The sequence below is a fragment of the Quercus suber genome, unplaced genomic scaffold, assembly GCF_002906115.3.
Source record: "Quercus suber isolate HL8 unplaced genomic scaffold, Cork oak 2.0 scaffold_510, whole genome shotgun sequence".
NCBI lineage: Eukaryota > Viridiplantae > Streptophyta > Magnoliopsida > Fagales > Fagaceae > Quercus > Quercus suber.
The window spans coordinates 87,045-113,829 of record NW_027069959.1 but is presented as its reverse complement, the minus strand read 5'-3'; the positions used below and the strand labels follow the sequence as shown (position 1 = coordinate 113,829).

Genomic DNA, 26,785 nt, shown 5'->3' with positions numbered 1-26,785 from the left:
TCATTCAGACGTTAATCTAGATGAATTGGGAAAGGAGACAATCAAAGAAGATGATCGGGCTGTTTTGCTGGAAGGAGGCCTCCCAAGATCAGCATCTGCAAAGTTTCATAGTACATCCATTAAAATGAACCTAATTAGGAAACTTGCTATTATGTATTCTTTTGGAGCTCTGCTTTGATTATCTTTGGGTGTTCTTACCTTTGCTTCTCATGTTTCTAGGTTTCTGACAATGGATGACTCTTTCTTGCTAGAAAATAGGGCAACTTTGAGAGCAATGTAAGTCATTATCTTTTTTTTTTTTTTTTTTTTTGATATACAAAACTTAGCATTCTTTCTATCTTCATATCATAACTGCATGCTGTAGGTCCGAGTTGGGGGCAATTCTGGTCTATTTCTACATATGTGATCGAACAAAATTACTGGGAGAATCTACAAAGGTGCATTTCTCCTGCTCATTGAACGTATTTCTTTAATCCCATATATATTGTTAATTGACGCCTTTGCACTCAGATGCTTCCCTAAGATGTTGTGTTGCATAGTTGCATACTTATCACACAAGGCAGTGAGGCACTTGTTTTCTATTTAATTCTGGACTCTTGTTCGTTTCTTCCTCATTATAGTGTTGCCTTATATCTATTCATGCCCCTGCCCCTAAAAGAAAAATAAAATAAAATCATTTTTGTTATTATTATTATTATTTATGTGGATTTGAGTACCTTCCATTGGGCCTGACCAGCTTCATCTATATAAAGATACGGGATTAAGTTGTAATCTATGAACTTCTTTCAGGTTAGGAAAATAGAAATTTTTATTCTTCCTTCCTTGTTCCCCCTTTTTCAACACGCCAATGAGCTCTAGCTCAAACAATGCCTTCTCTCATAAGAAAAGGTGAAGATAAGGTCATTGGCAATAATAAAGAACTCTCTCTATTCAACACTTAGTGGAAAGCCTCATAAGATGATAGCCTAAAACTCTTTGCTTTTATTTATTTATTTATTATTTAGCTGGGCTAGAAATTCAAATTTTTATGCTACAGTTTATTTGTAGCCAAAATGTACTATTCTATTAAGTTATTAGTACAAGAGAATAGAAAAATAACCACGCTAATCTATGTGATGCATTTTTTTTTATGACCTTGTTTTCCCCACAGTCTATTTCTAGCTAACAGGTGATGATGTAGAGTCATGCTTTAAATTCACATGTTGATAAACACAATTGGCTGCAATTTATTATTGACAATTTTGATTAATTTTTGGTGGCTTTTTTGGGCAGAATTACAATCGGGATCTTTTCCTCTTTCTCAACATTCTGCTGATCATAGTTTCAGCATTTACTTCTTTGAAAAATCATAGTGATATGTCAGCATTCTCTGGAAAATCCCTACCTTACCTTAATCGGCATCAAACTGAGGAGTGGAAAGGATGGATGCAGGTAAGTTTTATTTTTTATTTTTTTTAAAGCTCATAACTTGTACTTAGTTGCATTGCTGTAGCTTTTACTTGGGAAAACATATGTAAAGCATTTAACTTCTCTCAAACTTATGCCTGCTACTTCATGCTTTATTTATTTTGGATAATTGTATTCTGGCACTACTTTGTGATCATATGGTGACAAACTAGCTTAATTTACCTTAGTTGTCATTCATTTTGTTCCAGACGTTATTAAAATTTGGCTCACATGCTTTCTCGTTTGTTAATTTTAGCCATGCATTATGATTTTGATAATAGATGCTGCAAAGAAACCGTGAACCTATTTGATGGATTGATTTGATTTTGGTTTTTAATTATTGAATGATAACAGATTTGAGACTGTAACATTCTTTGCTAATATATCACTAATCAGAAAACATTCTTTTCTGATGTATCGAATCTCACATATTAATTTAATATCTGAAACTGCTTGTGTGCACAGTATGCTACATTTATCAATTTATTGTTACACTCATCTTTTATATAATTAGCTTTAGTAAGTTTTTTTACCTGGGTTAGTGAATTTGCTTTACAAGTTGTCATTGACTGCATTTAAATTTTCTTTTATGTTTTGGCAGGTCCTATTTTTACTGTACCATTACTTTGCTGCAACAGAGATATACAATGCAATACGCGTCTTTATTGCTGCATATGTTTTTTTAACTGGATTTGGCAACTTTTCCTATTATTATATTAGAAAGGATTTTAGCGTTGCACGTTTTACTCAGGTAACCTTTTAATTCACTGAATATAAAATGTATAATCATTTATTATTTGACTTATTATCTTTTTCTTTTCTTTTCTTTTTTCTTTTTTTTTTTGTATATATTTTGAATCTATGATCTTCTAAATCCTTACGGTATAAAACAGATGATGTGGCGGTTAAATTTCTCAGTGGCATTTTGCTGCATTGTTCTGAACAATGACTATATGCTGTACTATATCTGCCCTATGCACACGCTTTTCACTGTAATGGTGTATGGAGCCCTTGGGATTTTTAACAAGTATAATGAGATAAGATCAGTGATGGCTGTGAAGTTTCTTGCAAGCTTTCTTGTGGTCATCTTGATATGGCAAATCCCGGGATTTTTTGAAATATTCTGGCGTCCTCTAGCATTCCTTTTAGGTTAGTAACCTATCTTCTGTCTTTTGGTTTTCAATTTCTGCTACATTTATTATTGATCTGGGAGTTAGCAAGTCATTTCATAGCTCAGCGATTAAGCTCGCTTGATTTAACTCTAAGCGAACTTAGCAGAAATGTGACAGCAATCAATTGTACTAAAGTTTAAAAATGACATTTTTTTGGAGCTTTAGGTTGGACTTTGGTGTTGGGTCTCATACTTTGTGATCCGTTTTTTTTTTCCTTTATTTTTTTCCAAAAGAATTTTAATAAAAAGGAAGTATGGGAGAATACAAGAGCACCACCAAAGATCTAACATCTAACATTATAAAAAGCTAAAAACTCCCTAAAAGAATTACAAGTTGTGAGAGTGCCTTTTTCTACTCAGCACAATGGCCCAAAGATTTTGGGCCAAATAAATATTCTTGGTGGAATGGGCTCAGTTCGCCACAGCTAAAAAGGCTGTTTAAGAACCGAGTAGTGCACAAAACAAACTTCCTACAATACAAATAACTAACAAGCAAAAATATCTGTATTGAATGACATTTTAACTAATAAAGGAATGCACAACAAATGAAATACAATGTAAGAAAAGGTTAGGGATTCTCGAATTAGTGAGGTGCATTTTATTAATTTTCTTTAGTTATTATTACAATGCTTACTAAGACGTGATACAAGATTCAACTAAGTTCAAAAATTACAGACTTGGATAGCTATTTAAGCTTCCAAGACTTGCAAAGTTTGAATTTGTTGAATCCGAACATGTGCTATAGTGGTTGTCTCTGGGATACCGGGAGCGGCTCCTCTGTTTTCTTTTTATTTTACAGAGCTCTTTCTATAATTCTATGAGACTCCAGAAAATGACCATGAATGCCTTAATGATCTAATAAAAAATGAATCTCTATCTGAATCTAAATACTCTCTTTAGCATGGACCCTTCCTCCTTTTATAGCACAAATCGGGCTCCGAGGTACTCGTGATTTCTTCCTTTTGCCCCTTAGAGTTTGTGCTGTGCCAGTTTTGCTTAGGGCTATGTTGTTTCCCTTTTTCCTCATAGCTTCTTACTTTTAGTGCGACCAAACGAAAGTCCCTTAGCTGGTTTTCTATTTCCAGCTTCTCCACTAGCTGATCTTCAGCTATTAGGCCTTTTTCACCTCTTCAGCTTTTGCAGTTGTACTCTTCCTTGTCATTTTCTCCAAATGGTTGGAATCACGGCTTGTGCATTTTTTGCTTCGTACTTTCTAGTCCCACTACATGTCTGGAGTATGAGACCCGCATGCTTTTGTCTTTGATCCCTTTTTTGTTTTAATCTTCCTGCGCGCACCCCAGGGATTCCCGGACTCTGGTGACTTCTGGGATCCCAGCCCAGTTCTTCTTACTAGACTCCCTTTGGCTTATTGGCCCTTTCTCTTGCTTTATGTCTTTTAAACTTTGTTCTTTCATGGGTCTTTGGATCTCAATCCTTTGGGCCTCTTACCCTTTTCTTCTTTCTTTTCTTTTTTTCTTCACTGTGTGAGCCCAACCCTCCTTTTCTCTCATTTTTTTTCTCTTAGTTTCATTATTTATTTATTTTGTGAAATGAGCCCAACGTTTTATTTCTTTGGGTCTTAGTCTGTGATCAATTTTGAATCTCAACATTTAGCCCCCCGAGCTCATGGGTTGCCTGTAGCCCATGCGTGAGTTTCTGCAGTATTTCTTTCTTCTTCGGGGATCTTGATTTTTTAATTTTTTTGGTCTTTGGTTTCTTGGACCCTTCGCTTTTTTTTTTTTTTTTTTAACTCCTTCTTTTTACATGGGACGTGGTAGTTTGAGTTTCGAAAAGGAACTTCCACCACCTACTTTTGCGTTTCCCTTAACTCCCATTAATAATTGCTAATAACTTTTCCCTCTTTAAATTTAATTCCTGGCAATTGGTGCGTCTTTCCACATATTGTCTTTTCTAACAGCTCTTTTATTTCTTCATTCTAGCCTTTTCACATTACCTTTTTTCTTGTCTGCCTGAATCTTCTATTCCTAGTCTCTTTTTCTTTTCTTTCAATCAGTCTCGTTGGTACCTGCTTTCTTCTTTCAAGATACCCATTGCTTCAATGGCTTCTTCCTCTTCTCGAAAAAGAAAAAAGCGTACTCCTAGTACCTTTGAAGGTGAAGGTTCCTCTAGTTCTGCGCAAGATGAGTCTGTCATTGGGTGCCCTACTTTTCCTTTACGAGACCCCTAGTACACTCCTAGCTTATTCTTCCTTTAGGTGTCCCATGGCGAGACCCCTCCATCCACTCATGCCTAGGTATTCTTTGGTCAAGAGGGCTTTATTGGTTCTGCACAAGTTCCAGATCCTAGGGAGATTTTTGATCTCCAGATCAAGTGAGGACTTCGAGAGGCGGTCCCCATCTTTTTCGATTTTGTCACTGGAAAGATCCAAGGCTGGCCCATTTGGATGGATAATGAACTTTCTGACGAGGAATTTGTGGCCCACTTGGAGTGCGCCGGTGTCTTGAAGGTAGTGTCTATTTCCAGGAATCTTGAGGGTTTCAGAGATGCCAAAAGCCTTAGGCATTTGGTGCGCCGTTGGTGTCCTGCTCTGCACACTTTCTCTTTTTCTGTTGGTGAATTGACTGTCACCCTGGATGACGTGGTCAGCAATTTTCTCCTTCCGGTGCTTAGGGATGAAAACCCCTTTGATATTAATCTTTCTGACGAGGATCTCAAGTTGGAAGAAAAGTTATTTGCTCACTTTGGTGGATGTACTGCTTCTCTTGGTAGGAAACCGGCTAGGATGGGTAGGTGGGTTATGAATCTTTTGCGCGAGAAGGATAAGGAAGTTAGGCAAGCCGAGTTCCTCGCATTCTAGCTTAGCAAGTTTCTATTCAGCGAGTTCGCTGGGTATGGAATCAAGTCCACTCTTTTTCCATTGGCGATTAAGTTGGCTCAGGGCTCTCAATATCCTCTAGCCTCTATGTTTTTGGGCCATGTCTATTCTCAATTGGATTAGCTTCATGGAGATGAAGCCAAGGGTGATTCTTGTTATGTAATTACTTCTTCTCTTCATTGCGCCATTCTCCAGGTATTTATGTGGGATCGTTCTTTGGTTACTTTAGCAAGATGTAGGAATTTAAAGTTTGTAAAAGATAAGTTTCAGGGGTCCCCTGATGTGGTTAAAGGACTTTGTGGTAGCTCAACTGACAGCCACCCTATTATTTTCCGTTGGCTGAGTTTGAAAGGTGGCAGCCATAACTTGGTTGAATTATTTGATCAAGTAGGCCATCTACATTAGCGCTCCCCCCGGGAGTTTGGCCCTGGTTTTGTTTGTGATTCTATGTTATCTTCTTTTCTGACTTCTACAGGAAATATTTTTGATTTACGTCGTGATGATGAGGGTAGCTTAGCCTACTTGGCTTGCATTCGTCCTTCTTAGCTTCTTGTGCTTTTCTCAAGTGGCCCATGGTACACCCATTATTCGGCGCATCGAGTACTTCAGCAGTTTGGTTTCGATCAGGATATCCTTCTAGTGTTTAATGACATAGTACCCTTTCTTCCTTCCTTGGATCCTTTTATGAGACTTTAGGCCATACTTATTGGTCACGAAGGAGTCCTCAGTTTGTAGTACCCAACTTTCAGAGAGGAGTTTATGCCTCCAGTGGTTATGCTGACTATTGGAGAAGGGTGCAAAAGTCCTTTGTTGACTATGCTGGTTTTGACAAGATTGGGAGAGTCCCTAACCCTGGCATTTCTTCTACCCCAACATCCAACAAATGTCTGTCTCTGTCTACTACTGGTGTTGTTTCTGCTACTGTAAGTAGCAAAACTGGTTTCGCAGAATGGCATGCTTCCAGGGAAGGTTGGGTGACATATATGCAGGATTTCCCAGAAACTTAGTTAGGGTGTGACCTTATTGTTGGTGCTTCTGCTGGGGTACCAATTAAGAAGGAGGCAGTAGAGGCCATAAGTACTGGTACTCCCGTTGGCATAAGTAGAGGAAAAACAATTAAGCAGGAAAAATTGAAGGAGGCTACAGTTGAAGAGAGTGTAGGGGGTACTGGCCCTAAGACAAAAAAGAAGAAAACTGAGAAATCTCATAAACAGTTGGTGCTTGCTGAGGAAAAAGAAGTTCAGCAACCCTTGGTCGTAAGGGGCCGGGTGAGTTCTTCAGTCCATGGTTCTCTGGGACCCTCTGGACGTACCCGTAGTAAACAACAGAGACCCGGAGACCCTGTTGAGAAAGAGAGAAGGGCAAGGCTTCTTCACTTCTTTTCTCTTTTACATTGTAGTTTTTTTTTTTTCTTTTTTTTTTTTTGAACTGATGAGTGGTTGTCTTTTCTGCAGTCCAAGCGTAAGTTGGATCCTATGAAAGGTAGAAGTCCTTCTTCTGGTAAAGATGTGGTATGTTTTTTTTTTTTTTTTTTAATCCATGCCTTCCTACTGTCTGTCTTTATCCTTTTTTTTTAGCGCTTTGTACTTGTGATGCCCTTAAGCTTTATTTTTGTTCATGTTGCCCCTCCCCTTTTTTCTTAGGTGGAGGTCTCTCCCCCCGAGTTTGGTGAGACTTTGGAAGAGGAAATGGTTGCAGCTGGATCTCAGGGTACTGAAGAGGAGACTCCCAGTTGTGGCATTGCTGGGGAGGCTAGGCAGCCAATGCAGGGTGTCTAGGCTACCCAAGATCCTGAGGTTCCTGAGCTTCCCGCGTCCCAGGGTCCCCAATCTGAGCAGACTCCTAGTCCTATCAAGACTGTGCTACCTCAAACGGGGTTAAGTACAATGACTTTGGGAGGCGTGTCTCCATCTGGGCAAACAGGTGAGCCTTATTCTTTTACAATATCGTTAATTATATTTCTTTTGCATCCCCTTTTTTTTTTTTTCTTTCTCCCTTTTTTGAGTTCTTTCTTTCCCTTTTCTTTCCAGGCCAAGCCATTGTGAAATCTGCCTCTGGTGCTGCTTCTTCTTTAGAATCGGAGGATTCTGAAGGTGGGTGTTGATCGCTCTGGCTCCCTCCCTTTTTTTTTTTTTTAATTATTTGTGCCCTTCTTCTGTCTTCTTTATTTATTTATGGTGAAGCCTCCTATATCCTTGCCCTCTTTTAGTCATTTTGCTGAGACTTCCTCACCTTTTCTTCAACTTGCTATGTGCTCTTTCCCAAAGTCCTCCAAAAAGTTAGAGGAGCAAGAGGAGGAAGCTCTGCCCCAAGAGGCCGATACTGGTTTCTCTTCTACCCTCTCTTATTTTCTTTTTTTCTTCTTCCTTTCTCTTTTTATTATTTATTTATTATTTTTTTTTTTAAACAAGGAACTAAGTCTTCTCTTCTACCCTCTTCTCTCTCTCTTTTTTTTTTTTTTTTTTTTACAGGAATTGCTACTGGTGTCAACGATCCTAAACTTGTGATTCCTGAGGGGGGTGTGGGATCTACTCAGGTTGCTAGTCTTCATACTGCCCAGAGGGTTGAAGGTTCCTCAACCCTTTCAGGTGGTGATGTAACAATGGGGGAGGCTCTAAGGGTGGTTGTTTTAGATCTGACTTCAAGGCTCCCAATCTTTCTGGCTCGCTTTGATAGTCTGGAGTTTAACAACCTCCCTGCTAATCATTTCACCATTTCGGGCCCTCCTATGGCAGCTTTTTGTGGTTCTCTGTGCTTGTGGAAGGCCTACCACTGCTGGAAGGGCTATTCAAAAGTTATGGGCTGTTCAAAAGTTGTTACCATTGGTTTCAGAGGAGGTGTATTTTTGGGGAACCTTTTGATGGAGCTACTGTGCACCATGTTGATTTCCTTGAGAGATTCTTCGGTAAACTCTTTATCTGAGAAAAAGCTCTTACAATGGAGGAGAGTGGTGCAGGACCTCTTAGAAGCCAAATTCAACCTGTCCTTTTTGCTGGAGTACCTGCAATCATTAGCCCACGCGCTATTCTAGAGGCAAGCCTCTAAGAGTATTGATGCTGAAATTACTGCTGTTGAGGAAGGTTTAGCTCATGCTCATAAGATTTTGCAAGATTTGAAGATCAAAAGACAGAGGATTCTTTCTTCTTTAGTTGTCCCTGCTTTTTCCTCAAATGGCTCTTTGTTGGCTGGCCTTATTTCCTAGTCTTTTTTTTTTTTTTTTTTTTAAGCTGTGTATGAAAATTTTGGGGTTGTATAAGCTTTCTATCTCTTTGTTTGGACATTGCTTCTGGCTTTTCTTTTTTTTTCTTTTTTTTACATAGATCTACATTTGTGCCTTGAGATTGCTTCCATGTACTTATGCTTTAGGATTGCTTTTAAGTATTGGTGTTTTCAAATTGCTTCTAATCTTTCTTAATGGCATGTGGATCTTCTTTTCCTTTTGTCTTTCTCTTTCTTTCTTTTTTTTTTTTTTTTTTTTTTTTTTTTTTTTTTTTTTTTGCACTGAGTCCTGGTCCATGATTCCCACAAGTTTTGCTGCAGGTTCCAGACAGGTACCCACCCCTTTTCTTCTTGGTTGCGCAAGTATTGAATTGGGTACATAGGGCGATATATATATTTTTTGTCCCAGCTCATGAACTTGGCAGTTTTTTTTTTTTTTTATCAAGTACTGGGCTAGGTATCCTCAGTATTTGCCTGGGATCCTAGACCATGTATTTGAAACTTTAACTATTTGTAGTTATCTGTGGGGTGACCCTGGGTCATGCATCAAAAAGATTTCCCTAGATATCCTCCCTTGATTTCGTCTGTGTTAGGACTTTGTAATACTTAAGCTTTAATAGCTGAGAAATAAAAAGAAATTTCATTGAATTTAAAACATAAATGTCATTCAAGGAACACAGCAAATCTAACAAAAATAGTAAGGATCATAGAGTGTCCTTCTACCACGAGTCCCTGAACAACATTACTTAAGCGATAATATATAAAAAGAAAGAAACACTTAGCAGGTTGGAGAGTTTGGCAAAAAGGATTCCAGTGCACTGAGACCTCTCCCTTCTCATGCATAGTACTGTTTTAGCCACTTCCCATTTATGGGCTCTGTCAAGATTGTCTCATCTTCCTTTGTAAGGTAGTAATACCCACTATCATGGGCCTCCCTGATGATCTATGGTCCTTCCCACTTTGGGGCAAATTTGGAGGGTCCTGGTAGGTTTCTTCTCATATGCTCTGCTATCCTTAGTACCAGTTGCCCTTTAGTGAAAGTTCTTGCGCGTATTGCTTGTGCATAGTCATTATTTGCTGGTACCTTTAGCTTCTTCTCTTGGCTAGCTCTCTTTCTTCCTCTACCCCTTCAAAGTCTGCTAATCTCCTTTCATTGTTTGTGTCTTCGGTGTCCTCCTGGCTTTCTTCAAGTACTACTCTTGGTGTGGAAACAATTAATTCTACAGGGCTGATGGCTTCTGTCCCATAGACCAGGGAGAATGGTGAGAATCCCGTGGCTGTTTTCACAGAGCTCCTGCATGCCCAAAGTACATCTGCCAAATGGTCATTCCATTTTTCTCCATAATCCTGCTTCATTTTTTTAAGGATCTTCAATATCACCCTTTTGGTGGCCTCTGCCTGGCCATTTCCTTATGGGTAGTACGGTGTGGACCTTCCATGCTTGATATAGTAGGCCTCAGTCAACCCCTTCACGTCTTTGTTTATGAATAGAGTTACATTGTCACTGATTAACCTCCTGGTGATCCTAAACCTTGTAATGATATGTTCTCGAATGAAATTTGCTACAGCTACTCCAGTGGCCTTTTTCAAGGGGATGTCCTCTACCCATTTTGTAAAGTACTCAGTAGCTACCAAGATCCATATGTAACCACTAGATGGGGGATTTATAAGTCCTATGAGATCAAGCTCCAAAGTATGGAAAGACCATGGAGTTGTCATATCCTGTAACATATTTGAGTGAGTATGGATTGCATCTCCGAGGACTTGACATGAATGGCAGGTTTTGACTAATTCCTCGAAGTCCCTTTTCATTGCTGGCCAGTAGTACCCCAACAATATTAACTGTTTATAGAGACTCCTTTTTCCTGGGTGACTTTTACAATCATCGGAATGGACTTCCCTGACTACTTCCCTAGCTTCCCTTGGCCCCAAGCATCTTAGGAGATCCCCACTGTATCCCTTTTTGAATAGGATCCTATTCTACAAAAAAAGTATCTGACTGCGAGTTTCTTGAGCTGGTGGGCCAGTGCCCTGTCAGTCGGCAAGATCCCTTGAGCCAAGTATTCCATGAAGGGAGTCCTCCAATCTTCTATAATAAATACAGTGTAGCTTTCTTCCTTGTCCACCGAGGATTGGTATTCTTGACATTTTTCCTGTATAGCTGCTGCCTCTTTGTTCATATTTGGCCAGTAGTATCCCATGCACTGCATTCTCTTATATAGGCTGATCTTTTCTGAGGTCCTGTAGACTTGAGTATGTAGCTCTTCCAACCTTAGTTTCCCCTTCTTCTCATTGATACATCTAGATAGGATCTCTCCGGATAGTCTCCTATATAGTTCTCCTTCTATTAGAGCGTAGTCCTTCAGCTCCTTGACATTCCCTCCGGATCCTGTCTCTTTCATTTTTTCTTTCACTTAGCTCCTCCAATCCCGTTGCTTGGACTTTCCGGGGGATATCCTTTAGAGGATTTTTAAGATGGAATGCTCCTGCCTTCCTATTCTGAGCAGAGTGTCTTTTCCTTTGAATGGTACTTGGGACCCTAGGGTGGCAAGCGCATCTGCGAACCTGTTTTCATTTCTCTGTGTGTACTCTATGCTAAATGTCAAGAATTCCTGCTCCAGCCTTTGCGCCCAAGTCCTGTAGGCTGCTAAACTTGCTTCCCTTAGTGCAAAGTCACCTTTCACCTGAGAAACTACAAGATTGGAATCTCTCAATACTCTAATGTGTTTTACCCCTATATTGAGTGCTATAGTTAGCCCGATCAAGTATGCCTCATACTCAGCTGCATTATTGGAACAAGAGAACCCAAGCTTGAAAGATAGGGGTATAGTGTCCCCATCCTCATAGCTTAGTACAACTTCTACTCCATTTGAGGTTGCTGTAGCTGACCTATCGAATCTCATTGTCCATTTCTTTCCTGAGATTTCTACCACTGCTACCTCACCTAGGATCTCTTCACTTAATGAGGTTTCCTCCTTCCCTGGGAACTGTGCCAAAAGATCAGCTATGGCTTGACTTTTTGACAGCCTTGGAGATCCTGAAGCCTATGTCTTATTAAGAAAGTAGAACTAGCCATTGTGCTATTCTTCCTGTTAGGAGAGGCTGATGCAAGAGTGCTTTTATGGAGGTGTGACTTAGTCACTAACAGGATTTGGTGAGCTGAGAAATACCTTTTCAGCCTCTAGGATGCGTAAATGACCACTAGGTAAGCCTTTTCTATCTTGGGATACTTGGTCTCGACATCCTTGAGTGTCCTACTTATATAGTTTATAGGTTGCGCATTCCCATCATCATCTTCTTGCGCCAGTAGGGCTCCTATTGCTTTGGCATTTGATGCCAAGTACAATAACAGGGGTCGCCCACGTACTGGTGCCTGGAGGGTGGGTAGATGATTCATAATCTGCTAAATCCTTTAGAAGGCTTCCTGTTGTTCCACTCCCCAGATGAACTCAGTTCCTTTCTTTAATAGTTTGGATAAGCCATCTGTGACTGAAGCCAGCCCTGGCACAAATCTCCTGATGTAGGAGACCCTTCCTAGGAAGCTTTTGAGCTCCCTCACTGTTGTTGGTCTTTTCATGGTGGCAATGGCTGCTACTTTGGCTGGATCTACACTTATGCCTCTATTATGTACTAGGAACCCGAGGAACTTTCCCGCAGATACTCCAAAGGCACATTTCATGGGATTCATACGTAATTTGTATTCTCTGCATCTTTTGAAAAATTTTTCAAGTACCTAGAGGTGTCCTGTCCTAGTTTTTTTACTTAACCACAATATCATCCATATAGTCTTCCATTGTCCTATGCATCATGTCGTGGAAGATGGCTGTCATGGTTCGCTGGTACGTGGCTCCTGCATTTTTGAGGCCAAAGGGCATCATAATGTAATAAAAATTCCCAATTGGGATCCTGAATGCTGTCTTTTTAGCGTCCTTGGCAGCCATGCGAATCTGGTTGTACCCACTCTACCCATCCATAAATGAGAACATAGAACTTCCTGCAGCTGAGTCCATAAGAAGGTCAATGTTAGGCAGAGGGAACTCATCTTTTGGACATGCCTTGTTTAGACTGCAGAAGTCCACACAGCAACGAATTTGGCCGTTCTTTTTCTTCACAAGTACTATGTTCGAAAGCCATTTGGGATACTGAATGGGCTTGATAAAACTAGCTGCTAGCAGCTTCTTAACCTTTTGGGTTATCTAAGCTTCTATATCAGTGTGAAAGACCCTAACTGGTTGGACTACTGATTTGACTCCTGGGTTTACATTGAGAGCATGGGCCACGAGCCCAGGATCCAAGCAAGGCATCTCATTATAGGTCCACACGAACACATCCATGTATTCTTTAAGTAAGGCTACCAGTGGTTCCCTTTCCTATGCTGTCAACTGGCTACTGATGAAAACAGGTTTCTGGGATCCTAGCTGAGCCCCTAAGTTTATTTCTTCCAATTCTTGCTCAGGCTGAATTTGTGTCTCTTTAACTGGTTCCTCTGGGACTTCCTCTTGAGCTACCATACATTCTGGTGGTCCAGGACCCTCCTGCATGATGCACTCAAGCCCCGCGCACCTTCACAGGCAGTAAATTAATCTTCCCCCGGGTTCCCGTATTACTACACATTCCTGGGATCCTGAGATGTTGGGCTTCTTCTTTTGCCTTTTTCTTTTCAGGAGGCCTCTTAAGTCATGGGTACCTCATCCTTCTTCTTTTTCCAAGATAGGTGCTCCTGGGGTCCCTGGCATGGGACTCTCATCGTCAGGTTCTAACTCATCATAGAACATTGTTTCTACAAAGTTTACTTCTCCTTGGCTGAAAGGGTTATGGTTGGCAGGGATCCTTACAGGCCTCCCGTTCAATCTCCCCTTAACACACTAATGGTATGTGGATGGTATAAGATGGTGCTTATGGACCCATGGCCATCTCAGCAGTACATGGTAGGACACCTCTGAGTTGATTACATGAAATCTAGTCAAGGCTACTATTGGTCCCACTTTTAGGGCCAGTTGTATATATCCCTCGATTGATTATACTAATCCTCCAAATCCAGTTATCTCCATGGGAGCCCCCAAGATCCTCCTTCCAGCTAGGCCTACGGCTTCCAAGGTGCTCAAGACTATAAGGTTGAGTGATGCCCCTGTGTCCACCAGTGCTTTTCTAATTTGGACACCGTTTATGGTAGCCATTAGATAAAAGGGTCTACGGTGGTCTGGATGCTCAACCTCCATGTCTTCATCAGTGAAAGTTATGGCATTGGTTATCTCCAGGAAAGCTCGACTAGCATGTGATTCTGCTGTGAAACATTTCATTCCTAAATCTATTGCTATAGTCATGAGAGACTCCGTGGCCACCCTTCTTGCTTCTGGTCTAAATCCCAGCTGATTGAATAGTGATCTGAACTTGGGATTCTTCTAAAGGGTCCTGACTGTGTTTGGATGGAAAGATCCTTCTAGCTCTTCTGCTTCTGTTGGATTCCCATGGATTACTACTGCCATTACCCCATTTCTCTTGTGGTTGGGTAAGGGGTTCCTTTGTACTTCTGGCTCCTTCTGGGTGAGCTCCAAGGTTTCTTCTCTTAGCTTCTTGTGAAAAAGCCTGCGGAGGGTCCAGCAATCCTTGGTGGAATGCTTGACATAATTATGAATCTTGCAAAACAAAGGATTTTTCATTTCTTCCTCGGTTGGTGGTCTGGACACAGTGAATGGCCTAACCACTCCATCCCTGATTCATTTGTCCAAGACATGGTTTAATTCTTCTACGGTACATGGGATCATCGATGGTTCCTCGAACATTTTTCCATCAGACCTCTTCCTTTTTTCTCCCACCGATGCTGTCATGGCTTGGGACACTGGCATCCTCTTTACCCTCATAGTTTGTGCTGTCCTTCTAGTTCTCTGTAATAGGTCAGCGAACTCTGTGATACATAAATTTTCGAGGTTGAGTCTGTAATCGAAAAGCATGTTAGATATGCAAGTCTCTACGAGTTCCTTTTCTTCATGGTCCCCATAACAATCTAAGGACACATCTTCAAATCTTTTGATGAACTGGATAGGATCCTCTCTAAGCCTCTGTCATACCATCTAAAGGCTTTGGAAAGTGACCTTGTCCTCACTAGGGTAATATTTCGCGCAAAATCTCTCCATTATCTCGTCCCAGGTCTTAATGGACCCAGGTCTCAGTGTGGTGTACCAAGTGTATGCTCTGTCCACTAAGGACTAAGTAAACTCCCTTAGACCCAACTTTTGGTTTCTTGCGTAAAGGCCTATAGTGTGGACGAACCTACTCACATGTTCTACTCCGCTTCCATTCCTTCCATCAAAAGGATGGAACTTTAGTGGTTCATATCACTTGGGGTATGGCTTGCCAAGGAGTTCTGGTAGGAATGGGGGATCTCGAGAAAATTGCTTGGGGATCCCCGAAAGTTTTTCCTTTTCTTGGTCCAGGAGGGCGCTGACATCTGCCAGTGTTAGGTACTGGGGTTGGTTCCTCCTCCCACTGCTGACCCTCCTTCTAGTTGGGTCTTGTCTTGGTTGCCTAAGAGGGGGGCATTGTCCCTAACTTCCTGTGTCTTGCCTTCTCGAACTTCTTGTTGCAAGTCTTTCAACATTGCAGTCATCTGAGCCATGGGGTCTGGCTCCTGCCTTACATTCCTTTGTTCTGACACGACCTCCTGTTCTGTTAGGTGCACCTCGCCTCTTTGTCTAAAGGCCACTTCATTTTCTCCCACGGGCTCAGAGGCCGCAAGTGGCACATTAGCACCATTGTTGTTTCTTGGTCTTGGAGGCATGTTTTGCAAAGGGATTGTTTTCTTCCCTTTCCTTTTCCCAGTCCCTAGTGGAGTCGCCAAAATGTGAGAGTGCATTTTTCTTCTCAGCACAACGGCCCAAAGATTCTGGGCCAAATAAATATTCTTGGTGGACTGGGCTCGGTTCGCCATAGCTAAAAGGGCTGTTTAAGAACCGAGTGGTGCACAAAACAAGCTTCCTACAATACAAATAACTAACAAGTAAAAATATCTGTATTAAATGATATTTTAATAGCAAAGGAATGCACAACAAATGAAATACAATGTAAGAAAAGGTTAGGGATCCTCAAATTAGTGAGGTGCATTTTATTAATTTTCTTTAGTTATTATTACAATGCTCACTAAGACGTGATACAAGGTTCAACTAAGTTCAAAAATTACAGACTTGGATAGCTATTTAATCTTCCAAGACTTGCAAAGTTTGAATCTGTTAAATCCGAGCATGTGCTATAGTGGCTGTCTCTGGAATACTAAGAGCGGCTCCTCTGTTTTCTTTTAATTTTACAAAGTTCTTTCTATAATTCTGTGAGACTCCAAAAAATGACCATGAATGCCTCAATGATCTAATCAAAAATGAATCTTGATCTGAATCCGAATACCCTCTTTAGCATGGACCTCTCCTCCTTTTATAGCACAGATCGAGCTCTAAGGTACTGGTGATTTCTCCCTTTTGCCCCTTAGAGTTTGTGTCGTGCCAGTTTTGCTCAAGGCTATGTCGTTTCCCTTTTTCCTCATAGCTTCTTACTTTTGGTGCGACCAAACGAAAGTCCCTTAGGTAGTTTTCTATTTCCAGCTTCTCCGTTAGCTGATCTTCAGCTATTTGGCCTTTTTCACCTCTTCAGATTTTTCAGTTGTACTCTTCCTTGTCATTTTCTCCAAATGGTTGGAATCACGGCTCATGCGTTTTTTGCTTCGTACTTCCTAGTCCCACTACATGTCTGGACTATAAGACCTGCATACTTTTGTCTTTGATCCCTTTTTTGTTTCAATCTTCCTCGTGTGCCCCAGGAATCCCAACCCAGCTCTTCTTATTGGACTTCCTTTGGCTTATTGGCCCTGGCCGGTTTGGCCCTTTCTCTTGCTTTATGTCTTTTAAACTTTGTTCTTTCATGGGTCTTTGGATCTCAATCCTTTGGGCCTCTTGCCCTTTTCTTCTTTCTTTTCTTTTTTTCTTCACTGTGGGAGCCCACCCTCCTTTTCTCTCATTTTTTTTTTCTCTTAGTTTCAAATTTATTTATTTTGTGAAATGAGCCCAGCATTTTATTTCTTTGGGCCTTAGTCTGTGGTCAATTTTGAATCTCAACACAAGCTAAATCCATAGTATCCCTTAACCATTCAAACAAAGCTAAAGAGTAAAAGTCTCAAGTGAAGCTAGGAGTCCACAAGACCATCAAACAGTTTAGCATTTCACTCCCTCCAAATGCACTGGATCAATTACGATGGAATAGCACTCCACACATCTAAACATTGATTGCTCGGTGCTAGCTCTCCGACATGCTAGAAGATCCTGTATCGAGTTCCGCATTACATTACCCAAGCTACTCTAAATGAAGCAAAAGCCAACAAACAAAGCTCCCTAGGGACAATGCAAGAAAAGATTTCAGTTGTCTCTATCATTGCTTTGCACATGCAACACCAATCAACAATGACTATGTTTTGCCTACAAAAATTATCTGCCTTCAGAATTTGACCATGAGCTTCTGTCCTAGGGGGGGAAAAAACTACCTTATGATATTTTTTTCCATTTTTTATCTAAGGCAACCCAATCAGCCACCCCAAATAATTCATGGGTGAGGCACCCACTTTACAACCAAAAAGATAAGCTAAATTATCCACATCCTGAACTGGTCCAACATGGACAATCTCACTCTTTCCAAAATTTTCTTGAGTCCTTAAACTTGCCTCTAAACACAGAAGAATACACCAAAGAGAGAGAATGTCCTCCAAGTTTACCTTGCAATAAATGAATGTGTTAGTCACAAACAAAGAATGAGAAATAAGAAACTCTCCATTATCCTTGTTCCCCACATGGCCACATGAAGTCCTGATAAATAACCACCCCCAACTTTCAAGGTGATTTTTTTCTTCTTAATTCATGTATACTTACTTTGTGCACTGGGTATGACCTTTTAATACAAGTGGACTTATTGGCTTATGCACATGCATAACAGTTACTTTTTAAGACAGGGTATACCGATCCTGCAAAACCATATCTCCCTCGATTACATGAGTGGCATTTCAGATCTGGACTTGATCGCTATATTTGGATCATTGGAATGATATATGCATACTATCACCCCAATGTAATCCCTTGAAAGTTTGGTTGTATGGTAGATCTTGCTTTCTTGTTGCACCAACTGCCAACTACTAAAATTTTCAAATATTTTAATGTTAAGGTTGAGAAATGGATGGAGAGATTGGAGGAATGTGAAACCAAGAGGAGAGTGTCAATCAAAGCAAGCATTGTTGCAGTTTCCGTGTTTGTGAGTTGCTTGATTTTGTTACCATGGTGTTTCTATTATCTTCTTATAAATTATTGATGATTTATTATTGAGTTTTCTAATTTATTGGTTTTATTTCTTTATTTAAATTTTTTCTAGGTTGGTTATCTGTGGTATGAATGTATTTACAAGCAAACCTTTTAGCTTAAAGATATGAAACCACGCACGCTCTTTAGGGAAGAAGAGGCAGAGTTGGTTCGAAGTAACAAGAAAGTTAAGGACTACCATCACAGTGGTTATAATGAAGGTTCAAGGGAGAGCTCACCACCTCCAGGTTTTCAGAATGCTGAGTCTGTTGACAGAGCCTCCTTCGAGGAGAAGCTAGTAGGCGAGATGCCAGGGGCTTATGCGAAAGCTTTTGATTTTGATAGCCTTATGGAGGAAGACGACGGTTCCGACGGTGAAGATGGGGAGGATAACGGTCAGATTCGAGATGGTTGGGTCTCGTACAAGCTTACCAAGGAGACCAAACGGCGCATTAGAGGACCCTGGTCCAAATTGATTATAGTCAAGCTCGTTGGAAGGACAAATAGCCTCATTTACATGCGGTCCAAGCTGAACCAAATGTGGAGGCCGACGAGTAGGATGGACTGTGTGGATCTTGGGATTGGCTTCTTTCTGGTCAGGTTCTATTCTAAAGAGGATCTTGATAGTGTTCTAAAGAAAGGTCCATGGTTTATTGGTGACCAGTTCCTGTCCATAAGGCCTTGGGAACCGTTCTTTAAGCCATCGACAGTGAATGTTTCTCTAATTGTAGTCTGGATCCGGCTTTATGAACTTCCCATCGAACTCTATGAAGCGGAGGTATTAAAGGAGTTAGGAGAAACCATTGGTAAGGTCCAAGGATTAATTCTCATACAGCAATGGAGGCTCGTGGCAAATACGCTAGATTGTGCATCCAGATTGACATCAACCAACCTTTAGTAAACACAATCCTTATTGGTCATTTTGAGCAAGCTGTGAGCTATGAAGGCATCCAGAGCCTCTGCTTCTCCTGTGGAAGGCTTGGACATAAAGTGGAAGCATGCCCTTATACCATACGTAAGAGTAAGGAGAATGTGGCACCGGTGGAGGAAGGGCTGCCCAACCAAGGTGAGCCATTACACGGAGCACATGATGGTCAAGGTGCTCAAGCCGGTACAGACATGGCTGAGGTGGTTACGAATACGATGGAGGACGGTCAGTACGGATCGTGGATGGTTGTTAGCAGAAGGACAAGCGGGCGTAAGGGAACATACTCCCTTGTCAGTACGGATAGTACTAACAAATCAGCTCGGAATGCCACGCCTCAACAGACTCCTAAAAACTCGGAATGGAGGGGCACGTCTAAAGGTCCAGCTCAAGTGCAGTACATGCCACGTAAGGACCGTTTCCATGGCTCTGGGGGCCATTACAAGAGGACCGAACCGGTCTGGAGTCCTATTGTTTTTGGTTTGGGCTACACAGACATGAGGGAAAGCGTCGATTTGGGCCCAGTGGAGAGTGTTTTATCGACTAAAGAGGCCAATGTTCATGATAATGGTAATGGGCTTCGCCCAAGCTTGTATTCTCAAGCCCAACTTCATAGGAAATATCTGAATTCTGTTAAGGGTAAAAAAGTCTTGGCAAGGGGCTTAAGTACTCTACCTAACACAAACCGGTCCTCTGTGAGAAATCTTCCTGTTGCTAAAGCCAATCCCCTGCCTCCCTTCCATGCCTCTTTACCTAAGCGTGTGCCTCCCTTTCCTGTTGATCATGCATTTAAATTCACGGCATTTTCTAATGTTCCTTCGCTTCCTGAGGTGAGTACAGTCAACAGTGATGGGAAATTAGGTGAGTCTTCTAATTGTAAACCCATTGTTGAAGAATATGGCCAACCCATTAGTGTGGGGGATGAGGATATCATTGTTGAAGAGCTGTCGAGTCCTTGTTCTAAAGAAGGTTCAATTTATGAGGAAGTGGGGATGGATGGTTTGGTATCGGAAGGAGGGGATGGAATCCCTCCATCTGAATGATTCTTTTTTCCTCTTTTGCTGGTTTAATCATGAATTTTCTGATTTGGAATAGTAGAGGTGCCTTAAAACCCTCCTTCCAGCCTTATATTCATGAGTTATCTCAGCGGCATGATCCGGCCATTCTTGTTATTATGGAGACTAAGTTGGGTTAGCAGAGCTAAAGAAGTCTCAGACAGATTACCTTTTGATGGTGCTATTCATACAGAGACGACTGGATTTACTGGTGGGTTGTGGTTGCTGTGGAATGATGATCAAGTAGAGATTCAAGAGTTAGCTAAAACAGAGCAGGAAATTCATGTTGAAGTCAAGGTGCATGCCTCTAATTTTTCCTGGATTTTCTCTGCTATTTATGCTAGTCCTAGGAGTGAAGAGAGGTGTGTTTTATGGAATAATCTGTCCAAGGTTGCTGGGCTTCATAATAAGCCTTGGATATTGGCAGGGGATTTTAACGAACCTCTTATCCAAGATGACAAATTTGGTGGAAGAGGGGTTAGTGTAAATCGGTCTCTGGCTTTTAAAGATTGCTTAGATTTTTGTAGTATGGTTGATATGGGTTTCTCTGGACCAAGGTACACTTGGACAAATAAACGGGATGTTAGTAATCTTATTATGGAAAGGATTGATCGGTTTTTCATGAATCCAGACTGGTGTGTCCTTTATCCTGAGGCGAAAGTAACCCATCTTCCTCGTTGTCACTCCGATCATTGTCCGGTTCTTTTGGAGACAATGCCGCTCAGATCAGTTCGCCTTAGTCGTCCATTCAAATTTCAAGAATTTTGGCTCTCAGATATGTCTTTTCCTAGTGTGGTTACCAGTGCTTGGAAGTGTAACAGAAATCTAGCTGAGTCTATTGAGGTTTTCTCTAAAGAAGCTACCATTTGGAATAGGGATCATTTTGGGAATATCCATCAGAAGAAGAGGAGAATTATGGCAAGAATCTATGGTGCCCAAAAAGCTATCTCCAATTGGCCGAGCTCCTCCCTCCTTAATCTTGAGAATAAACTGCATCAGGAGCTAGAGGTGGTCCTTGATCAGGAAAGGGATCTATGGAGGCTTAAGTCTAGAATTAATTGGATGATTCAAGGGGATCGCAATACCTCTTTCTATCACGTTTCTGCCATAGCTAGAAGGAAAAGGAATCTCATTGCCTCGGTTAAAGATGAGCGGGGAGAGTGGCTAATGGTTGAGAGTGAAGTGATGGAGCATTTTAGGAATGGTTTTATATCTCTGTATACCACTTCTCTAGAAGAAGCCTCTCGGGTACCTTGGCACAAGGCGAGTGGGCATGTGCATTTGTCTGAGGAAGCTAAGGACTCTATCGATGGCATGGTTAATTTGGAGGAAATTAGAGATGCTCTTTGGTCTATGAAATCGTACAAGGCGCCGGGTCCGGATGGTCTTCACGCCAGGTTTTTTCAACGTTTCTGGCCTATAGTTGGGGGGACTATTTTGGAGGAAGTAAGGAAAGTCTTCAGTGATAGGAAGGTTCCTGAGTATCTTAATAGGACCCACATTGTGCTTATCCCCAAAATCCAAGGCCCAGAAACCATTGGTAATTACAGACCTATTAGTCTTTGCAACACTATTTATAAGATCATCTCCAAGGTTATCGTTGCTCGGATTAGACCTCATTTGGAGTTTCTTGTCTCGCCTTACCAAACGGCTTTCATTCCAGGTAGAAGAGGGGTGGACAATGTTATTATTGTTCAAAAGTTGATCCATTCTATAGGTAGAGCCAAAGGTCGAAAGGGGTATATGGCTATTAAGATTGATCTTGAAAAAGCTTATGATAAGATTGAGTAGAGCTTTATTAGGGAAATGCTGTTATTTTTCAATTTTCCTACTGCTATTATTGAGCTTATTATGAGCTGTGTCTCCTCGGTGTCGACTTCTCTGCTTTTCAATGGGGGATGCCTTGATTCCTTTTGTCCTTCTAGAAGTATTAGACAGGGAGACCCCCTTTCTCCTTATCTTTTCATCCTTTGCATGGAATACTTGGGTCATTTGATTGAAGAGAAGTGTGAAACTAAGCTCTGGACTCCTATGAAAGCTTTTAGGAGTGGCCCATTTTTCTCGCATTTATTCTTTGCGGATGACTTGGTGCTGTTTGCAAGTGCGGATCAAGATAACTATAATACCATTAAGGCTATGCTGCATAAATTTTGCCAAAGATCCGAGCAGAGGGTGAGTGAAGCCAAATCTCATGTTTTTTTCTCTCCTGATGTGGATCCGGATCATAGAGAGCACCTCTCTGGTATTCTTGGGTTCAACTCAACTCCAAACCTTGGCAAGTACCTGGAGTTTCCTTTAAAACATTTAGGTGACTGTAAGCATGATTTTGATTTTGTGTTAGATAGAGTCAAGAAGAAGCTGGCTGGGTGGAAAGCTAACTTACTCTCTATGGCTGGCCGTGTAGTTCTTATTCAAGCATCCTCCTCAACTATTCCGAATTATGTGATACAATATGCTTCCCTTCCTAATAAAATCCTTAATGGCATTGATAGGGTCAATAGAAATTTCCTTTAGGGGACGACAGAGCATGCCAAAAAGATGCATTGGGTTAATTGGGACGAAGTGGCTAAACCAAAAGAGGCAGGTGGTTTGGGGCTACAAACTGCTAAAGGAAGGAATACGGCACTATTGGCAAAGCTTAATTGGAGGTTTCACAAAGAGGGGAATGCCCCTTGGGCTAAGGTTCTTCAATTCAAGTACTGCAATAGACAAAGAATTAATGCTAGGAACGAAGCAAGACTGCCAAGCTCCACTGTCTGGAAAGGGCTCAAGAAAGGTGAAGAAGTTTTCAAAAAAGGGGTCATATGGATACCAGGTCATGATAGCAGTCTTAATTTTTGGTCTGATACTTGGTCTAAACTTGGTCCCATCAGGTCTGTTGTTCAAGGCCCGTTGCCTTAAGCATCGGAAAATTTGCAAATTAAAAATGTGCTTACTCCTACTGGTTGGGATTGGAATTCTATTCCTTTTGATCTTCCCTCTGAGGTAAAAGTTGACATCCAAGCTGTCCCCGTCCCCCGTGTGGCGAGGTGTAGCGACAAATTAGCCTGGAAGTTTTCTTCAAAAGGAAATTTTGATATGAGTAGTGCCTATCTCCTTGCCAGAAACTCCTCAGGTATTGGTTCATTCTCTGGTTCTTGGATTTGGAAGCTTCCCTCCTTGCCTAGGATTCAAATGTTTATTTGGAAGTGCATGCAGCAGAGCATTGGTGTTAAGGAGTGCCTAGCCAGAAGAGGACTCCCTCTTGATACTACCTGTCCATTGTGCCATTCAGAAGTCGAATCAATCATGCATGCCCTCAGAGATTGTAGCTTGGTCAAATCCGTATGGCATCAATTGGGTAACCATGGTTTACACTCTTCTTTTTTCTCCCAAGACATCAGGGAGTGGTTAACCACTAATGGAGGCCTCAAGTTCGCTCAAAGTGCAATGGGTATTCCTTGGAATGTTCTATTTTCCTTTGCTCTTTGGTTGATTTGGAAACAACATAACCAAGTTGTTTTCAATTGTAAGAGTGTTAACTCAAATCTTTGTAAGATTATTGCTTTGCAGGCTTCGGAGTTTTTCTTTTGTGCCTCTCATCCAAGTCGGAACAAGCGAATGTTTCTCAGACAAGTGAAGTGGGAGAGACCGGAGTTGGGTTGGTTGAAGTTGAATACTGACGGGTCTTGGAGCGAAACTTTGGGAAAGGCAGCAGGGGGAGGTTTGATCAGAGATGAAGTGGGAAACTGGGTGGTTGGTTTTTCTAGGAAGCTGGGCAACGTGAACAGTTTCTCGGCAGAGGTTTGGGCTCTTCGTGATGGGCTAATGATTTGCCACCAAATGAAACTCCCTTCAATTATTGTCGAGCTCGATGCAAAGGCTCTTGTGGAGGCTCTGAATAATCCCCACTACAACAATTCAGTAATTTCTCCTTTATTTGATGATTGCAAAGATTTGATTTCCAAAATCCCCCACGTTCGTATCCGGCACATTTTTCGAGAGGCTAATAAATGCGCGGATCGTTTAGCGTATTCCGGCCATGCTCAAGCTTTAGAGTTCATTATTCATTCAGCTCCTCCCGTGGATTTGGTCTCCTTTGTTGAGGCTGACTGTCATGGCGTCCCTTGTAACAGGCTTTGTCCTGGTTTGGCCCCTGTTTGTTAGTTGTTTGTTTTTACTGTTTACCCAAAAAAAAAAAAAAATGTATTTACAAGCCGGACAAAGTTACATACAACAAATACCATCCATACACATCATGGATTCCTATAACGTGTATATTGAGTAGTTGTTTTATTGGTCCTATTTGGGAATCATATCATGGCATTACATGCAAAATTTTTCCATCCATAATCAGTTATTTCCTTTTTCATTTTCCAGCATCTTATTTTCGCCTTCTTTATGATTTCAGTGTTTATATTTGCTTGCGGAATTTCACTCAGCAGTTTCGGAGTTTCTCTTTAGCTCTTCTTTCGTACGTTTTCTATCTCTATCATGAAACCATTCTGCCCTTTAACCACCCCCTCAACCTCTGTGTATTCTGCTACCACATTTTGAGATTTCTTAATTGTCTACTTGGTATTATTAGGTGGCTTGGCAAGATAACTTTGGAGACCTATATTTCACAATTCCATATCTGGTTGAGGTGTGTAAACTAATTCATACTTTCATTTATTTTTCCCTAATTTTCCTAGTGATGTTTTATATAACCATTATAAAATATGTTTGTTTAGTTTGAGCACATCTTTATGCATAAGCATATTGGCTTTCATTTTTATTTCTCTTCTGTTGCTTTATATGAGTTCATAATCTTGTGTAACCCTTCCTAGAATTGAATTGATACCATGATGTGAAAAGCATGTCCATCTTTTACTTGGTGGATGAGGCATTTAAGCTTTCATAAGATTTCTAAAAGAGCGTTGAAATTTTTTTCCGTCTTCTAAGTTAAAGTAAAGGTAGTCATTTCTCTTCCTCCTACAGCTCATAAAAAGATAATATTGAAAGGTTTAATAAAATGCAAATGTATAGAGAGAAATTGATAAAAATAAGAAGAAAGTATGAGACTATAAGAAAAACAGCACCCAAAAAGGGAAGACTATGCTGACGATTAACTCAAGTGCATTTCTAATTTCCATATATGTTTCTGCAGATCAAATGTGCCTAATGGACAGCCTAAGTGGCTCCTTTCTCTTATTCCAGAATATCCCATGCTTAACTTCATGCTCACTATTGCCATTTATGTCATAGTAAGCATATTTCTTCTTTACCCTCTGATTTTGTGAAAGCCACTCAGTACTAACATGTTGCTCTCTGAATTTGCTTATGCAGATATCTCATCGCCTTTTTGAATTAACCAATACACTGAAGACAGTTTTTATACCCACAAAAGACAACCGACGGTTGTTTTCTAATTTTGTTGCTGGGGCAGCCATTTGTGTGTGTGTGTATTTCATCGCATTCATTCTCGTTCAGATCCCCCATTAACCGGTAAGTGCCTTTCTGCCACTTAATTGTTATTGAGAGTGAACTTTCATAGTTTGGATTCATGAAGAGCTTTGATTCTAATATATTATACATGCACACACATGTTAAGAGAGGATAAAAAAAGGGGATCTTTGAGCCTTTTTTTTTTTTTTTTTTTACTTACCTGTATATGATGATTAGCAATTCAATTTACTACCCCCACCCCCTATAAAAGGTGGCGAGATGGTTTCTCCACAACCCATGGACCTTTCAACACAAACAGAAAAACAGAACACATTCTTCCAACTTTCCAAGCCCTTTTAACAACCCCGCCGGAATTGTGACTGGAGCTGGCAAAAGTCGGTATGGCCGCAGCCCCCACTGGGCTTTCGGTGCGGCAGAATCTAGGCGTAACCCCGATGGCGCCCTACAAGGTGGCCCGGAGGGATGTTGTTAGAGTACCTAACGTCTTTCCTCGGAGCGCATCCCCGACGAAGAAGACGTGCGAATTCACCTCATGGGCGGTGCTCGAGTGTTGCCATCTCCAACGGCCAACACTCATGAGGATTGGAGAGAATCAAGGGAACATCATGGGGGAAGGTATCCCGAAGCCCCTGCATCTGCTCCTCTCTTTGTTCCAGCTTCGCCTGGCCGAGAAGGGAGTTGTCGGTGGCCTGGAAACATGATGGCCCTCCCCCTTCTCTGCCTTTTGTCAAGCTCTCCCATTCTCTTTATACCAATAAAGGGACGGCTTGACACTTCCCACTGGCTAGTTTTTTCTTAGGGCGGCTCCACCTGGGCCTCTGATTGTAGAAATAGCTGGTAGGATTAACTTGTAAATTTGTTTGTAAAACATGCCTGCCTGAGCCTCTGATTGTAATTTGTACTCTTTCTATTTATGAAATAACAATATCAAGATTTCTCTTTTCGCTGTCAAATCTTCTATTTTTTTTTTCTTTCTTTCTTTTTTCAACCTACTGTAAAACGAATACTTAGAACACTCGCCTGGTGCGCCGGCCAGCACCCTAATCCTTCCCACAGACGGCGCCAATTGTAGGGACTCAATTTGGATTGATCCTGAGTATGAATGGGTTTTCAGCCTAACAAGCCCAAACAATAAATTTATAGAGAGTGGGTTAAAGGTTTAGGCGCTGGCCGTCGTTCATCAAACATGAACTCTCATTTATAAAAAGATACTTAGAATTTCTTTACAACTGGGAGGATGCTCCACGGCCATGGGCCGAGGAGGCCTTTTGCTTTTCCTTTCCCCCCCCCCCCTTTTTTACTTTACTTGCTTTTCTTATATAGTCTTCATCTTCCTATCTCCTTATTCCATCTGTTGATCATTCATTTGCCTCTCTTTTGGCC

The 26,785-nt window shown here is 41.2% G+C and overlaps 1 protein-coding gene across 1 annotated transcript; it reads left to right on the top strand.

The window, feature by feature from the left end:
- On the top strand, positions 1 to 25,454 carry LOC112017450 (protein REDUCED WALL ACETYLATION 1). The gene is made up of 14 exons (XM_065763506.1): positions 1 to 139; positions 221 to 276; positions 365 to 437; positions 1,273 to 1,431; positions 2,048 to 2,197; positions 2,340 to 2,595; positions 17,656 to 17,771; positions 17,865 to 17,951; positions 18,069 to 18,090; positions 24,122 to 24,227; positions 24,366 to 24,428; positions 24,543 to 24,599; positions 25,104 to 25,200; positions 25,283 to 25,454. Exons 1-14 carry the CDS (start codon positions 125 to 127, stop codon positions 25,436 to 25,438), a joined length of 1,413 nt encoding a protein of 470 aa, XP_065619578.1. The 5' UTR covers positions 1 to 124; the 3' UTR covers positions 25,439 to 25,454.
- Positions 25,455 to 26,785: the final 1,331 nt, after the last annotated feature.

Coding starts and splice junctions, on each gene's coding strand:
- LOC112017450 (XM_065763506.1), top strand. Junction 17,772..17,864: donor ATGCATACTATCACCCCAAT/GTAATCCCTTGA, acceptor TTTAATGTTAAG/GTTGAGAAATGGATGGAGAG. Junction 18,091..24,121: donor TGGTTATCTGTGGTATGAAT/GTATTTACAAGC, acceptor CCTGTTTGTTAG/TTGTTTGTTTTTACTGTTTA.